Source organism: Haemaphysalis longicornis, unplaced genomic scaffold (assembly GCF_048455015.1).
Source record: "Haemaphysalis longicornis isolate Haplotype H1 unplaced genomic scaffold, Haemaphysalis longicornis Haplotype H1 scaffold_4, whole genome shotgun sequence".
In the NCBI taxonomy this organism is placed as follows: domain Eukaryota; kingdom Metazoa; phylum Arthropoda; class Arachnida; order Ixodida; family Ixodidae; genus Haemaphysalis; species Haemaphysalis longicornis.
In genome coordinates, this window is record NW_027526361.1 from 32,510,939 (window position 1) to 32,528,057 (window position 17,119).

At 50.8% G+C, this 17,119-nt stretch overlaps 1 protein-coding gene across 1 annotated transcript; it reads right to left on the minus strand.

Annotated features, from left to right (window-relative positions):
- Positions 1-1,265: 1,265 nt before the first annotated feature.
- LOC144178481 (uncharacterized) lies at positions 1,266-14,775 on the minus strand. The gene is made up of 5 exons (XM_077706369.1): positions 14,641-14,775; positions 13,765-13,851; positions 11,842-11,992; positions 9,112-9,208; positions 1,266-6,496 (listed from the first exon to the last, which is right to left on the minus strand). The coding sequence occupies exons 2-5, from the start codon at positions 13,797-13,799 to the stop codon at positions 1,416-1,418; spliced, it is 5,364 nt and encodes a 1,787-aa protein (XP_077562495.1). The 5' UTR covers positions 13,800-13,851; positions 14,641-14,775; the 3' UTR covers positions 1,266-1,415.
- Positions 14,776-17,119: the final 2,344 nt, after the last annotated feature.

The following is a 17,119-nucleotide window of genomic DNA, read 5'->3' on the forward strand; positions in this document are numbered from 1 at the left end:
AATGCAAGTTAGCCCACCTGCCGTTGCTACTAGTACCAGGATAATATTCGTAATAAATATCTTCGAGAACATCAGCTTAACCCAACGGTTAAATAAGGAAAGGCAAGCATCAATTAATGACGCTGCCTCTAACAGATAGCTTGCAGAGGTCATACCGTGGTCATATTATGCTATATAACGCCACAAACGTATACCTGCATTCGATGAAGCAAACAAGAAAAAAGTGCCTGCTATACAATTACGTATTCCACTCGAAGCTTCGTTTTACGTCGAAAACTTGATCACCTGAGTCGATTGCTCCGAGCAGATTCAGAACCACACATCTGCCCCGTTCCAAAAACGTGTGAAAACACATCAACACTTTGCAGAGACTGTACAAAGCACATGGAATGCTCCAGACACGACCGTGGCTCAAGCAAGCGCCAAAGACGCAGCAAACTAAACGCAAGCTTCGATACACCGAGGTCAGAGTTGAGCAGGAGGTGAGCGGTATTATATGCTCAAAAACACCCCGTACGTGTCAGGCAAACACTTGCGGCATCGTTTCATGCTCCCAGGTCAGCCTTTTCCAGAAGCAAGCAGCCGAAAACCACGCATCTAACGCCGACGTTAACAAAACGTGCACTTTCACGGGGAACAATGGAAAATAAATATCACGAGAACCACCCCCCTATAACCACCCCAGCCTCAAACTAGGAAAGAAGCGAGGTGACGAATACAAAAGCGGGAGCATGCATTCATCTTTGCGAGCGAGGCTGCCTCCGTCCCAAGCGTGGTGAGTGTAGCTAAAGGTGGCCAGCACTCTTGTAACAAAACGGGCGTCAACAGCAGCACTACTGTGAAATAGAAGCGCACAGTGGGAAAAGCGTGGCCCCCCGCAAATGAACCACCCAAAGCTAAAATTTCGAAAACCACGCGCATCAATTTCCTGAGCGAAAGCTTAGCCTAATGCGGCTTTCATGTCCCGACAGGCACAGTCTGCCACTACAGACGCTTATTCTGCTGCCCCAAATGCATAAAATCCCTAAAATAGGAGTATGCTCATGCCTGTGCTCTACTACGTTTTAAAGCTGACCACAGCTGGAAGAATACTTAAGGAGACGTGTCGGGCATCTTCGACTTACTGCTCCTGGACAAAAAGTCTTGTAGATAGACACAGAAACGAATGTTGCATTGTGTGCCTGCAAAGTGTCTTGAGGAGCAATTACGGCTCAAGGAGCAATTACGGAGGCCCACAGCATGGCTGTGAAGCACACAAGAAACCAGCCTCCCAGCGAGCATGCCGTGCCCCTGGCGCTGAAAAGATGAATGCTGTTTCAGCTGTGGATTTTTCAGCGCCATGTGTCGCATGCCGGGGACACGACCTTTCCCACCTGACCCGCTTAGAGGTAACTGGGAGGAGAGCAGGAGGATGTCTAGTGTTCGTGCATAGGAAACGTGAGCGGGGGAATTACATTGGAGAAAGAAGGCGCGTGGTGGCCTGAGTGGACAAAGTTGTTGTGCGTGGGCGGGGGCGGAGGCGGAGGAGGCAGGATGTGATTGAACGAGTTGTGGAGCACTCGGCTGGACGAATAGAAGTGTGTGGAGGGCGGTGGTGGGGGTGCCCCAGCGCCAGCTCGGCCCTGGTCCGTCGAGCCAATGTCGGGAAAGATGTTGCTTAAGTTGAAGTTGGGCACGTGCTGCGACGGTGCCGCCACGGCGCAGTTTGTGTAGGGGGCCATGGGAGGGGCCGCCGGGATGCTGGGCGCCGCCATGGACGGCATGGATGCTGCCGACGACGTGGGCGCGGTGCTGTGCTGCAGGTTTCTCTGCAGCGGGCTGTGGTGGTGCGAGAACGGGGGAGCGGACGAGTGCGGCGTGGGCGGTGCCGACCCGTTCAGGTTGAGGTTGATGCTGTTCTGCTGCGACTGGGGCCTGAAGAGCGGGTTGTAGGCCGCGCTGCTGATGCTGGCGCTGCGATCGGCTTCGGGGCCGCCGTGCTTCGAGTGCAGAGCCTGGTGTGTGTGATGCTGATGATGCTGCTGCTGCTGCTGTTGCTGCTGTGGATGCGGCCACGACGTGGTCGATGAGGATGACGACGACGACGGAGTGGACGTGGACGTCAAGGAGGGAGGGTGGGAGAACTTCTGCGAAGGCGCGGGGGGAGGAGGCAACGTGATGAGAGCGTGGTGATTGTGAGATTCGTTTCTGAAGTCCGGAAAGTAAGGTATGCTAGCCACAGTAGTGTGCAGGGTGTTTGAAGGCTTGCTCTTCTTGGATTTTGATTTTGGCTGCTGCTTTTCCGGCTCGGGGCAGCCGGCCTCGGACGGCGGGTGCATGTTTTGCTTTTCCCTGCGGCCAGCCTGCTTTTCGCCGTGGTCTGTGCCGAGCGGCGGCGCCAGCGGGGCTCCGCAGATTGGGCTGCTGGCGGTGGCAAACGTGCCGGGGATCAGGTTGTTCATAAGGTGCGGTGACTGCACGCAGTGCTGGGACAGGTTCCCAAACATGGTGGGAGGAGGCGGTGCGAGGGTGCCTGAGCACTGGGGACCGAATTCAGACGTCAGGGGCAGGATGGGTGCCGCGGAGGCGCTCGGGAAGAAGCAGCCCTGCTGCTGTGAGGTGGGAACTTGCATTCCGAAGTGGGACTGCCTCGGTGATGTGGCCTGCAGGCAGCTGGCCGGTGCACGGCTGGTCATCGGAACGTCGGGACGTGTGGTGGTGCAGGAGCTGAAGCTGGGGCTCCGGTGGCCCAGGGAAAAGTTGGGGTAAGGGTAGTTCTGATGCTGGAACATGTTCTGGTTTGAGCTAGCCTCTGCAGACATGTGGTGGCTACGAGACGACGGCTGCGAAACGTGCGGCGCCATGGTGTGCAGGGGCGGTGTGTGCAGAGGGGCCGAGGGGAGCATGGGAAAGTCTTCCTTGCCCGTGTGGTAAGGGTGGACGGGGTAGCGGCTGGGGGTGGTCGCTAAGCTGCGCTGAGAGTTGTAGCTGCTGTGCACGGTGGCCGCTTGAGGAGCCACCGCTGTCGACATGGGCAGCGCCTGGGACCGGCTGTCTCCAGCGACGCTGGTGCTAGCCAGGTGACCCAGGTGGGTCGTGCTGGCTGTTGGCAGCTGCCGTTGGTGCGACTGCCCGATCGAGTGCTGTGGCGTGCTGGTCTGAGGCTGGTAGGGAAGCCTGTTCGCAAATCCGGGATGGTTCGAGAAGCCAGGTTCCTTAGCGCCGCCTTGCAGATCTTTTTTCGGGTTACTCGCCTGAGACTGGATGAGGCTCTCCGCAGAGTACGAAATCTGGGGACGCGAGGACTGCTGACACGATGACCGCTGTGTGGTGGGCACCTGAGCACAGGATGGCGGCGTCAGCCGGTACGATGACGGCAGAAAGTTCTGAGCCCCAATCAAAGCTTCGGCAGAATAACACGACAAGGCAGTGTTGGTGCTACTTTGCGTGTTACTCTGGGGGGTCGGGGCACTGGTACAGGCCGTGTACTGCTCCGGTCGTGGAAGGGGAAAGGATGTGGTGGTCATGTACGGGTTTACGGACATCGAGAACTGGGCTGATGGGCTTTTGCTTGGCGTAGTGCATCTGCCAGAGTCACGAACCATCCGACAAGGTGATGGGGGCGGCTTGCCGCTGTTGAGCGACGGCAGGGATTCGGGCTCCTTGGGAGCGGCAAAGCCCTGCGCCGTGCTGAATCCGGGCAGCGAAGTGTGGTGCGTCTGACTGTGCGTGCTCGCTGCGGGCGCGGTCGAGAACTGCAGGCCTCTTGTGTACATTGGGAGCGCAGGCGGTGCATTCGAAGCAAAACTGTGGCACGATGTCTCCGTGTGCAACTTGGCGGGAGGCAAGCTCTGAAGTTGCGGAGATCGGGAGGCATGGTGGCAGTCTTGCTTGCTGCCACTGTTGTTGCCAGCGGCATGCAAGTCTGTGGAGTGATTCCTGGACGCTGGGAAGCTCTCGGAAGTGACGTAGGCGTACGTGTTGCCCTCCGGTGAATCTTTCTTCTTGCTCAAGCTTGAGGTGACCGACACTTGTGAATTGCTTGCCGGAGCGTGAGGCGTCGGTGGGGTCAGAACAAACTGGGAGAGGCTGCTTGTGCTTTCCGTTGTCTTAACGCTGCTGTTTCCAAGTTCTTGTTCTAACTGATCACCGGGCGACAGTGATGGGAAAGATAAACCTGGATTCGAATTGCTGTTCAGGGACCCATGACCATCGTCCTCTGGAATGCTCAATATCAGAGGCAGCTCTTGGTCCGACGTCAGACTGTCTGTGCTTGACACAAAGGCTTTGCTATTGTCTTCACTACCTTTGCTGCTAGGTGGCGTGAGTTGGCAAAGGATGGAAGCAGCACAGTCGGGAATCTTGGTCGTACCTTGGGGCGTGTTGTGGCCATTGCTGCTTGGGCCGACTGACACGTAACTTTCGGTGAATGTTGTTGAGCTCACACTAGGAGATATGTCAATATTCTCCTCCATCACAATGGAATGCAAGCTGAGGCTCGGCAGTTCGCCCCGATCATTCGCAGACGCCTGCATCCCGTCATCTTGTTCAGCTGCCGGAACGGACTCGGGACCGTTCTCTACCGACGGCTGGCTCGTGGAAGTCGTTTCGGCATCCATTTGAGCAGGCCTTCCACTCTGAAAGTCATTTTTGATGCTGGAAGCCTCTTCGATGCCGCTGTTGGCTGGAAGATTATCACTGCTGCACACTGCTTCTGCAACTGTAGAAGTCTTTGAGCACTGGCTTTGTGTCAGTGCAACAGATGTACTGGGCGGTGAGGCTACCGTAGTTACAGTCGTCGCCTGCAGGGTTGCAGCCTCAGCTGTGGTGGCTGCAGCAGCAGCCATCGGGGGTCGATCATTTAGGCTCGCTGGGCTCTTGCCTCTAGACTGGACTGCCTGGCTTGCAGTGGCCTCAACACTTCCACACGCGAATATAGACTCCGTGGCTTGGGCCAAGATGTCCGCGGCTAGTGGCGGCAACTCTTTGTTACTTGTGCTGCTCACACCTTCAGTACTTTGAGCAACAGCGGCAGTTGTGGTCGAGGAACTGGAAGGAGCTTGCGTGGTGGCGCTCTCATCATCTGCTCTAGGCCCCTCAGTGCGTGCCTTTTTGGCTGGTGTCTCCAGAGATGGCCGAGTTGCGACTTTCTTACCGCCACCTTTGCGGGCACACGACGGCTTAGCCTGACTAGAATCCGGCGTCTGCGAAGTCGGTTTGGGCCTAATCGAGCAGAGTTGCTGCTTCGACGCTGTGTGGGAGCATGCTGGCTTTGCCCTCGAGCTGTCTGGTACTGCGACGCATTTGGATGATGACGGTGACGAGTGCTGGGGGCAGAGGTGATGCTGCTTCTTGCAAGCTCCGTGCTGAGCCCCTGCGGTTGCCGCTGCAACACCGCTGGACGATGATGCCGGTGTGGCCGGGGCTTTGCTTTGCATCGCAGCCGCGTGCTCCCGGCACATGTAGCTCTGCGTGGGCTCGCAGTGCACCACTTTCCCATAGGAAGCGGCGCAGCTGCTCGTGGGGACGTTCGCTGCTACCTGGCCGCCGAGGGGCTGCGCCGGTGCTACGGGGGCACTGACCACCTGTGGCTGTGACACAACGGGAATTATCTGGCCCGACGGAAGAAGGAACGCGGAAGGGACCTGAGGTGCTGGCGCTGTCTGTCCCGCAATCATCGTGGCACCGGCACCGAGGGAGAGGAGCGGCTGGTTCATCACCATGCCCGTACTCGAGAGGAACGCCGTGTTGTGCTGGACACCGCAGAGCTTGGCCTCCTTCAGCTTGGGGTCGCAGTGAACCAGGCTGGCGCCCAGGGCGGCCGAGTGGGCAAAGTCGTCCGGGCTCTGCCCGGCTAGGTGCATCTGGGGCAGCATGTCCGGCCCCGCGAAGGAGACCATCGATCCGGGTGCCCGCGCTCCCACAGTGTGTCCCTGGGGGTTCAGGATGATGGAGGTGTTCTGGAAGGTCACCACGTTCTGCAGCACGGGCACACCCTGGTCGTTGAACACCAGGATGGGCTGGGAGACCACCCCGCCCGCACCCGTGGCCACACCCGTCGCCGTGGGGGTGACGGCCGTCAGCGGGTGCTGCTGCTGGAACACGGTGACCGCCGCCGACGGCTGCGCCGTGGACATGACGGGCGCCGACGGGAGGGCCTGGGTCACCAGCGTGCAGCCGGGCGTGGCGTCGCGGGCCGCGGTCGCCGGAGGCGGTGCGACCGCAGCTGCGACGGGCTGCACCATTTTCGGCAGCGCAGGCTCGGCTGGCCGTGACGGCACCACGGTGCCGCCATGATGCTGGCAGGGCTGAAGGATCGTCTTGACCTCGGCGGAGGCGAGTAAGGCACGTGCTTTGTCCGGGGGCTGCTTCAGGCAGTACTTCTTGGGCTTGTGGTCCCAGATCTCCTCGGGGCCACTTGTCAGGGGAATGCCCGCGGTAGTCAGCAGCCTCACGTAGTTGGCGTTGAGATCTTCAAGCTCTTTTATCTGCTTGCGCAGCCCGGCAAACACGGTAGCTGTTTGGGATGAGAGAAAGCATCACACTTGTAAGCACGGAGTGGACACCTAACTGCAGCAATATCGCATCAATGCCCCCATTTAACAGGGCGCTAAGCATAACTTGACACTTTTTCCAGCCCTTCTCAGCATCTGCTTATTAAAAAAAAAGAGAAAACACATTGTCTTAGAAACTGGGAACAATGGAGCCCATTATTCATTTCCCTTTGCAATTTTCCTAGAAGCGAGTGAACATACTGCACAGTATAAGAAAAGTCGAGTGCGGGATAACTATCATCATCCAAAAAAGGACCACACAAGGCTTCGGTTAAATCAGTTGGACATGCACACCGACATCGGGGATCTTCAATGTTGGTATTACTCCAGACAACAAAGATTTTGCAAAGAAGGTTACACTATGGTTTAGCTGCCTTACTGAAATTAAACAAGAGCTCATTTTCAGAGTGTCTGTGTAGAATGCCCAAATGATCAGGAGTGCAAAATGCATGCGAGCTTCAGTTAAGCCCTTAGTGACTGCGGCGATAACGAGGGCTGTACTGTCGGACTGCTGCCTCAACTCGAAGGGTCAAAGCAGAATGTACTGGGCCATTTATGGGTATGATAGAGAACCCTTTCAGCCTTGTTTATCACGAGTATGGAGGGATGACGTAGGCTGCTGTGCTGAGCCAGCTGAGCCAGCCGTAACGTAAACTGCTCCACGAACCCGTTCACAAAACACGCGCAGGCTGACACTGATGCGCTAGCGAGTTCTCGTTGGCATGCTGTTGCCATAAGCCCCGACTGCTTGCGGGCAGTGGGCACAGGCCGGAATCAACAGATTCCGGCCTGGTGCGAACACACTTTTTACGATACAGGCATGAGTGAGGCAAGCTCCAAATATGGGGGAAAAGCGCATGGCATTTGAGTGTCTGCGGTGACGCGGAGGGCATTGAGCCACTGCGTAGGCCTCGGCTAGTGATTGCTACGATTCCAAGCCATCCTGGGAGGCCTATCTTTTGCATTTCACAGCCAAGAACATTGCAGAAGCGCAATACGATGATTACTGATATATAGGGAATGCCAATTCAACGATGCTGTTGGATGTCAAGCATGTTGTTTTACAAAACTGAAACCGAAACTTTTTTGAATGCTAACCTTGGACATTGTCCAATCAAGGTGCACCTCCTCCTGTCGTCACAGCCTTTAGTTAGTGTGGCCGCCGCAAACCGCGCATGGTAGTTTTTCTTCTTTCGCGCTTTATAAAATAATTACCGACTTATCAACCGGAAAAACTATGAAAAGTGTGTTAATTTGAGCCAGTCTACGTAGTGCAAGCAAAACCAGGAGCTTGACAAATTCACTTCAGTGTCCCTTATGCAGACAAAACACAAGTTTGGTTCTATCGAAAGATTGTCTAGTTAGAATTACACGGACACCACTCTTAATGCACTTTGCTCAAATAAGCTATATAATTAGGAAAAAAGGGAATGGCCATGCAACCCACTAGCACATTTACCACAACAGAACCTATGATGTCATATTCCCAGCTATGCGACTGGCTGAGGCCTGCAAAAGCAAGCGCAAATTAAGCAGGGCTTATAAGCTTGCCAAACGAGCTATTTGCGCTTAAATGTAATGCATATTCATTTTACAGCAGTAAGAATGGTGCGGTAAACAATGAAAGTTGAGAAAATACACATAAGCATAGAAGTACCGATGCGCAGTGCTTTCAGTACTGGGCGCACTATGCTTGTTTTAGCTGCACAGCAGGCCGCCGCTTTTAGGTCGTCTTATGCGACCCTGTTTGTCGAGGATACCCCATGTTTTACGAAACGATCACTTTCTACAGTAGCAAAAACAAGCCAGGTAGTAGTATGGTCAAAAACAAAGCAACCACAGAATTGTCCGTGGCTGAGCATGCTAGCGCCATCTGCAAGGTTTGATGGCAAGCAAGGCTGCATAGTCGAATGACGCAGCAGAAGTTCATTTGAATAGGCGCCAGTATGACTTCATTGCAGTCACACGATTTGGTGGGAGAATAAAAGTTTTAACCTAAATGGATTAATTTCTCAGTAAATACGGCATCATTTGCTTGCCGGGCAAGCACTGGGTGCACTATAAAACACAAAATCTTTTGAATAAAACAAGCATGTATTTTGTCTGCATGGCCCCTTTAACCTTCTTTGTTGCGCACACCTTCGTGTGAGCAGTTTTCATGGCGTACACTTGAGGCTTCCAATTTAGCAACAAGTCAGCACATTCAGGGCTACCCGTATCAAATGCTTGAATTGGCGACGACAGCTGAGATTCTGTGCAATATCAAGAAGGGAGACGTGTTGCGGACTAATAATGCTGTTTTTGTGCTTTTTGTTCAACTGGAGTTTTTTGCGGTCTCCGTGGACTACATATTAACGCCAGTCAACTGTAGTACACTGAACATGAAGCAAGTTCGTGGATGTAGGCTGCAGTAAGGGTCGTAGCATCCAGAAAACGGCTCCAGATACCCCGTTCCCTGAATACTTTGCAAATTTGCCAAGAAGGAGAGCAAGTGCTCAGGTGCCCACAGCATCAACAACAAAAGGAAAATGCTTCCGCAAGCTGTGCAAGTACAGAGAATGCCTGAAGCAGCACTTGCCTTCCACATTGGTGACCTTGTCCATGACCAGCTTCTCATTCAAATCTTTCAAGTATATTATGTAATCCGATGCCCGCTCAAGGATCTCATTCTTGCTCTGAAAGGACAGAAACACAAAGCAGCGCTGTAGAGGCCCTGCATATCTCACCAGAATAGCAGACATTTTACAACTTGCCAGCACCCAAACACTGCAAAAAAAAAAAAAAAAAAAAAAAAAAGTTCGCAGCCGAGACGTTTCTAAGAATTTAAAGGCAGAAGCCTAGTTACACCCCCTGTTGATCTGCTGTTGAACTTTCCGCTGAAGTTCCCTGCTGCGCCCGTCACCACTTGACCTGCCCCCTGGACACACTCTCCAAAGCTCATTCCACTCGTTCTGTACACCCGGCGGCAAAATAAGCCGGGGAACGCGAACGTGTGGAAAACTGCATCGCCGCCACCTGGCGTTGCACTTTTGGTGTCGAGACACCGCTGTACGCGTGTGCTTCCAACCCCCGTATATTACCCTGTCTTTTCCTTGGCTTCAAGCGACAAAGCTGTTAGCACTGAGTGCTTGGTGCTAGGGGCCACTTCTTGCACTCAACACATCTCGCTGGCACACGCTTGGGCGGCGGACGACAGGGATGAAGCGGGCTTTGCTCTATCTGCTTGGCTCAGAAAAATGACGTATTGCTATGAAATTTTAATATCACAGTTTTAAAGGAAATATAGTTTGTCTGAAGGTCTAAAAGGAAAATTTTGGCCTGTGTCTGTGTCAACCAACTGAACGCATATGGAAACATTATTTTTTTATTTTTTTTTCTGGGTCAAAATCTCGACCGCGCCAATTTCTTTTTGTGTTTTTTCCTGTCAGTACCTGTTTAGTACGGGTGCAAGGTGACCTCTCATTACACTCTATTCAAATAAATTATTCCTCACCTCTAGTCCTTCCCGTTTTGGTGTGCTCATTTTTAGTTACCAACTTATTGCATCATATTTAGGCAAAAAATACAAAGACAAGATGTAATATCTGTAGCACAAGTTCGCCACTGAGAGGGGCAAGGTATGTTATCTGTCATATTGGGGCAGAGCGAGGAACGTGCACTTCACCCTCACCTTTTGCCAGCGAAGCATGTGCGAGCGAGGTGTGTTAGCAAGGACAGTGACCCCTATTGCAAAACGCTGAATGTGATTAGCTTCGCCGCTTGAAGTAAAGAAAAAGACAGCATAACTAGCGTAATTGGACGTGCACGCGCAAATCGATGTCTCGACACCAGAAGTGCAACGTCAGATGGCACGGCAATGCATTTTGCCACCGGGTGTACCTCATAATGCACCGTAATGTACTCGCACAGCGAGTACGTTACACAACCACAAGGTAATGTACTCGCTCTGTACATCATAATGCGTTCCATGAAACATAGAGATGTTATGCTTTTGCCTTGAAAACATTTTTTGTTGTATCAACCCACAGAACTGACAGGGAAGTTTACACTTGCGACATCAAAAAAGCGAGAGCTGGGTCGCGAAGCTGTCACTGCTGCCAATGAAGATGCCCCCGCCCACACCTCAAGGAAAGCAGGCTGGCTTTTCACAAAGCCCACATAAATTAAGAGTAACAGGGCAGGAGGCACCAAAGCCAAAAGCAGATCCGATATCTTCAAATTATTAAAAAGTTTGCTGGAAATGCAACAAACAGCAAAAGGCGCTAAAGTGATGCCAGTTGAATCCCCCCCCTCTCCGGTTCAGCCCACCCACACCTCGTCCTCCTACAAGAGTTTCAATGTTGTCGTCTTCGTCTGCTTAGGTGTCTTTACAAAAATAATGGCGCTCAAGATGGTTGTTGTTTCATGTGACGTATACTTTTCTATTTACTCTGGACATTTAAATGCAACCTACGACAGATGTAAAAATACCCGCCGCGGTGGCTAGTGGCTAAGGCGTGCTGCTGAGCACGAGGTCGTGGGTTCGATTTCTGGCTGCGGCGGCCGCTTTTCTGGAGGCAAAAAGCAATAACGCCTGTGTGTACGAGATTTCGGCTCACGTTAAAGATCCTCAGGTGGTCAAAATTAATCCGGAGACTGCGTTGCGTCAGCGCGTTAAACCCCACAATCGAATCATACGCAAGAATGCAATATGTTTTCATGGTGCAACAACAGAAGGTTTTTTTTTTTTTTTTGCATGGCAGTGCACACTGGGCTTCCCTCTTGCGTGTGATACAAGTTTCAAGGTAGTCGGAAAAAAAACAATCAATTTTGTACTTTGCCCAGGTGCTTGAGCTATGGTAGGTATGTGGGGTTTGAGCCTCCTAGTGTTTATGCACTAATAACAGAAACTATGTGGCTAGCAGAAGACCAGAAATGCAACGTAACGAGACAGAACACAAAGCAAAGTGATGAGATTTAAAAATAAGCGGGATAAGAGCTGGGAAAAGGCCTTTGTCCCACGGTAGGCACTTATCGGCCAATCATGATAACTATGATTAAAAGGAGTACGATTCAAAGTGGGAAATTTTATGTTTGTAAACGAACAAAAAATTAACCTAGCAATTTTCGAGACAGCTTTATTTTTTTGACGGCTGCCACAAGGATGCACCGCTGTCGCGTTCACATTTTTTGGGATGTTTTGGGTCCTTATAAGAAATGAGAAATGGCACAGAATACCGCTTAAGGCATTCGCTTCAAAATGAAGGCCACAAAAGCCACCCAAGACCCAATCCGGGGGTAAAAACGAGCGAGGGGAGGATGTGCAGACCTGCTTCTTGGGATCCTTGTCGGGCAGGAGGTCGCCAATGCGCAGGATGTTGATGTTGATCTTGTCCTTCCGCCGCCTTTCCACCTCATTGTGGTTCTCCTTGCGCTTGTGGACGACCACACGGCCACCCCCCACCTCTCCGTTGCACACACTGCACGCAAGGTCACAGGGGAGGCAAAGGATCAGCAACGCATTTTGATCCCAGTTTCAAAAAGGACTCGCTTCACAGTTCGTCTGCACACCGTAGGAAGCCCGAATTTGTAGAAATACAAAAACTTCTGCCAATAAAGCATGTATATCATAGCTCATCTGGGTTGCTTGTAAAGATGAGGCGATCATCACAGAATACGCATGCGCACATGAATGCATGCACGCATGTACTGACGGGAGTAATCTTAGGCTTAGGCCCAATTACAACATGGAAAAGTTTTCACGCTATAATGATTACAAAAAACTGGTTTTTGCCCACCCTCCCTCTCAGCACTTGCTTTGCACTGAAGAATTGCCCTTGTCACACGTCTAACACCTGTGCTACATGGAAACTTTCAATTGACAGTTTACCACTTACAAGTGCGCCCTATAGGTAGATAATGGGCCACTCGATAGGCAGCGCGTTTGAAGGATTTCAGAAAGCCTTCGAAACAACCATGTCACCCATGTATAATACCTCTCCCAGAGAGCCGCTTTGGTGTTCACTGAAAACAATGCAAAGTGAAACCTTTTAAAACTGCCGATTCCAATAGATAAAGCATTTCCATAGGCCACTTCCATAGGTTACTAAACACTTTTATTCGTGCACACTACATGGCAGAGAACATAATAAAAGTTTAAAAGTTAAGAGAAGAAATTTGCTTTTAATGAAAACTTTAAAACATAATCTTTCAATTTTCAGCTGTTATTCAATAGAATGATGCAAATTATTAATTTTGAAGTAGCTTGACTACTCCTTCTGGTGTCGACAGCTCTGCGACTGCACAGCTTATCAGCGTCTGTATAGCATAAAAATGCAAAAAAATGTGCCCCCGCCGCATTGGCTCAGTGGCTAAGGCGTTGTGCTGCTGAGCACAAGGACGCAGGTTCGATTCCCAGCCGCAGCAGCCTCTTTTTCTGATGGAGGCAAAAAGTGGAAACGCTGGTGTGCTTGAGATTTCGGCGCACATTAAAGATCCCCAGCTGGTCAAAATTAATCCGGAGCCCTCCATCCACTACAATGCACCTCATCGCCTGTGTAGCGTCAGCACGTTAGACCTCACAATCAAACAAACGATGCAAATAAAGGTGCACTAACTTTACTTTGAAGTTCGTTTACTTTTTTTTTTTTTTTCGTACCTTTAATGGATGTTTAGTAGTGTGCCAAGAAGGAGGCTGTCAGTCAAGCGACCCAACGTTTCTCGAATAACACAATGGGAAACACAGTTGACCATGTGAAGTCAATTGCCATGGGACAGCACTTGCTAACTATTCAATTTGACGGCCATCACTTCCAAACACCACTGAAGTGGTTTTGTCAAGCATTTAAAAGCAACTAAATAAGTACACTTCTAAGAATAGCCATCACTTGCTTAAAGAGTTCTTTCAGCATTAGGGCACAATGCTTCAGCATTATTCAGTTTTTCTTACACTTTCTTTTTTCCTAGAGATTGTATGTATCCTACATTTATGATGCATTTAATAACTTGTGGCATGTTTAGAGAGGAAGTGAAAAGGTTGCAACGGGCTTGGTGTTGCAATACAGCCTAAGATTTTGAATATTTATTCATAAGCACTATCTTTGTAGAATTTGTTGCGCCAATTTTTTTGGCTGTTCGTAGCTGTCCAGTTTAGAAGCGCATTTCTCAAATTAAATACCATAAGCCACTGCTTTCCACGACGATCAAAACATCGCACGCTGGTGTTTCGTGCTGCGAAATCAGTAGTGCTTACCAGGCATCCTCGTCGCTGCTATACTGTTCTGACATAGCACAGACAGAGTTGTGCAGGCCAGACTGGAACCAGTGGTGGGCGAACTTTCTGCATGATGAGAACATTGCGAAAGAAAAAAAAAAGTTGAGACAGTTAATGTGGCACCGTTCGCAAAGGTAACGTCCAAGGGTACAGCAACGCAAGAAGAGCTAGTTGACTAGGGCTCTCAGCTCAGCCGTGACGGTTCGTAGTAGGAAGCTATGAAGTCGGTTAAAAAACATCTGGTTGTTTGCGGACCGCTTTCGCTTCCGCAAGGCCAAAGCGATCGTAACAGGACACTCAAGATTACAGCTAAGCATATACCAGGAGAATGTAAAAGTATTAAAAAGCCAAACGAACCAACGGCTGATTACAGGCTGGCGGCGATTCGTGTTTCGAAGCAACTCAACAGCTGATCCGCGCTGTTTCCTAAGCACATTTACAGCAAGTGTAGGGCAAGAAGATCAGCTTGACAGTATGAGCTTATGACTTCGGTTCTCTAGTGCCACGCTTTACTACTTTTTAAGCCGGCAACCACTAAATCACACAGTTTTTAAGGTTCAAGGCCACAAGCGGGTACGATGGAACGATCTCGTTGCTGCTGCAGCGATGCTAATCGCTTCAGATAAGCGGTAAGCAACATTACTGACATTTCAAGACAAACATGTGCAAAGACTAAGGGGCTACGCACATCAAATGTAGCTGAATTTTCTGTAGGAAACCACTAAAACAGATAATTTGTTGATTAAGACGCTGTTTTAAAGCATCTCATGTTCGCCAAGTTTGAATCGTTGCTAGGTTCACAGCACGCGTGCACAGACAGTACGGCGCACAACGTATCCATAATATTTTGCTTACCATGACAAATATTTCCCCTGGTTTTTGTATTCACCAAGAACAGCACAAAACGTTTGGCAAGCGCGAACAACTCGCTCTAAACAAAACTCGCAGCCATTTTGAATAATACCTCGAGTACCTACGATGCGGCGCCACAGGCAGTAAAATCGACTGAACCCTACAAAACTCCCAAAACGCAAATACAACTCACTCAAAAAAGAAAGCTATCAAATTAGTTCTGTAAAGGTCCGCTAGAGCGCTAGTGTACAACCACTGCCAGACTCCTCTGAGGAAGCTTGTGTACGTCTACTTAGCGTCCGTTCTCATTGGTCCACGTTATTAGAAGCGCGGGTATGTTTAAACCATTCAAACTGCTATTCGTTGCAATATCTTTGTTCCATGCGGCTGTACGTACGTTGTAAACAACAAATTAATTAAACCTATGTACTAGTAGGGAGAGAACATGACAAAATTTTCACCTGCCCTCGTTGGTCAACTTTATTAAAAACGCGGACACATTTAAACTGCTTAAACTGCTGCTGTTCATTGCAATGTCTTTGCTCCGTGCAATGTATGTACGTTGCATGCAACAGATTAGTTAAATATCTTGTCACATAAAGTGACGCGTCACAGCGCGAAATTTGAAGGTTTTGAATAGTTATTGCTTTTTTCTTTCACTTGAAAACGTTTTTCGTGGCCAAAATGGAGCTGAGAGAGAGAGAGAGAGAAAAACACTTTATTGGTGAGACACCGGGTTCAGGTTGGGGGGGTGGCCTCAGCCCAAATGGCCGAAGCGACCTGTAGTGCACGCTGCGTCAGGGTCCGTTGATCCATGAGGCAAGAGCTACCCAAGGCCTGCTCCCAGTGGGTGGGGGTGGGGAAGGGGGGGTAGGGGTCCGCGGGGCACTCGCATAAAGAGTGGTACAGCGTGTCGAGGCTGCGGCATCTCGGACACTCTGCGGATAGGAAGAGGTGTGGGTGGGAGTGCTGTAATTGCGTGCGATGGGGGAAGGAGTGGGTTTGTAGAGTGCGCCACATCTGTGCTTCCTCTATCGTAAGTTCGGCGTTGGGTGGGGGTAGTGTTCTGCGGGTGAGGCGGTAGTGTTGTGTGATGTCTCGGTATGTGGTGAGGGCGTACCCAGTGACGTCGACTGCTCCACGCGTAAGACCAAGAGGAGTGCTCGCCCGGGGTATTAATGCTGAATGAGGTGATGGAGCTGAATGTGCCTAATTCTTCCAGATTAAACAAAGTTGTATTTTGTCCTCGTGCACCTTTAAATAAAGCTCATAAGCAGGAAATGCTTTGCCTATCTGTACGTTTCCACCTGCTCTACAGAAAGAACCAGTCTGCATCCACCTCGACGGCCATACTGTACGGCCATACACGCAACAATGAAACTTTATCTAAGCTCTCCAAGGCTTTTAACCAAGTCTCCCACATGCTTCGACGTGTTTCTAACCGCCGCCGTGGCATGAAGGAAAAAGACATGGTCCGACTGGTGCAGTCTCTCCTTATTTCACGTGTCACCGTACCTTATCCTCACCAAAAGTGACACGGACACCATTGACCGGCTTATACGGAAAGCATTCAAACAAGTGCTAAATCTTCCTATGAACACCTCCACGGCCCGTCTTTTACAACTGGGCCTCCACAACACGGTGTCAGAACTTATTGAAGGCCATTTATCTAGTCAACGTCTCCGTCTCACCCAAACACCTGTGGGCTTAGCCCTCCTGAAAAGTCTTCACGTCCCATGCCAATCCACTGCCTCTCAGCCCCTCCCTCATAACTGGAGAAGTGTTATCCGGGTTCGCCCCTTGCCAAAAAATATGCACCCGGACCTACAACCCGGCCGCCGAAAAGCGCGAAGTCAAGTGCACGAGACCATATATGGAAAGCGTGCAGATGTCTCTTACACGGACGCGAGCACCTACCCTAACGGACAGCATCAAGTAGCCGTAGTCACCACTAAGACCGCCCTCGTAGCTTCAGCAACAATCGAGACGTCGTCAACATCGATTGCCGAAGAGTTCGCCATCGCATTAGCCCTCATTCATACGAAGAACCCCGTAATCATCACAGATTATCAAGCAGCCTGCAGAAGCTTTCTAGCCGGAAGGGTGGCCCGCTCAACTTTAAAACTACTGTCTTTGCATCAACCCTGCCGGAAAGTCACCCTCGTTTGGACTCCTGGCCATTCCTCACTGACGGGCAACAACTTTGCTCACCAGCAAGCCTGCGCCCTGTCCCTCCAGGCTACTGAGGATACCGAACTGACTTTCAAGACATCACTCAATATTACCGGTTCGAACGACAGCACTTCCCTCCTCCGCATCCTAAACTCTCAAAAGATGAAGAATCCCTACTTCGCTGACTGCAGAGCAATACCTTCCCTCACCCAGGCCGCCTCCATCGCATGTTTCCAACGCGATTCCCGGCCGCATGCAAGTTCTGCTTACAACACGGTACTCTTCCCCACATCATATTAGAGTGCAAGCA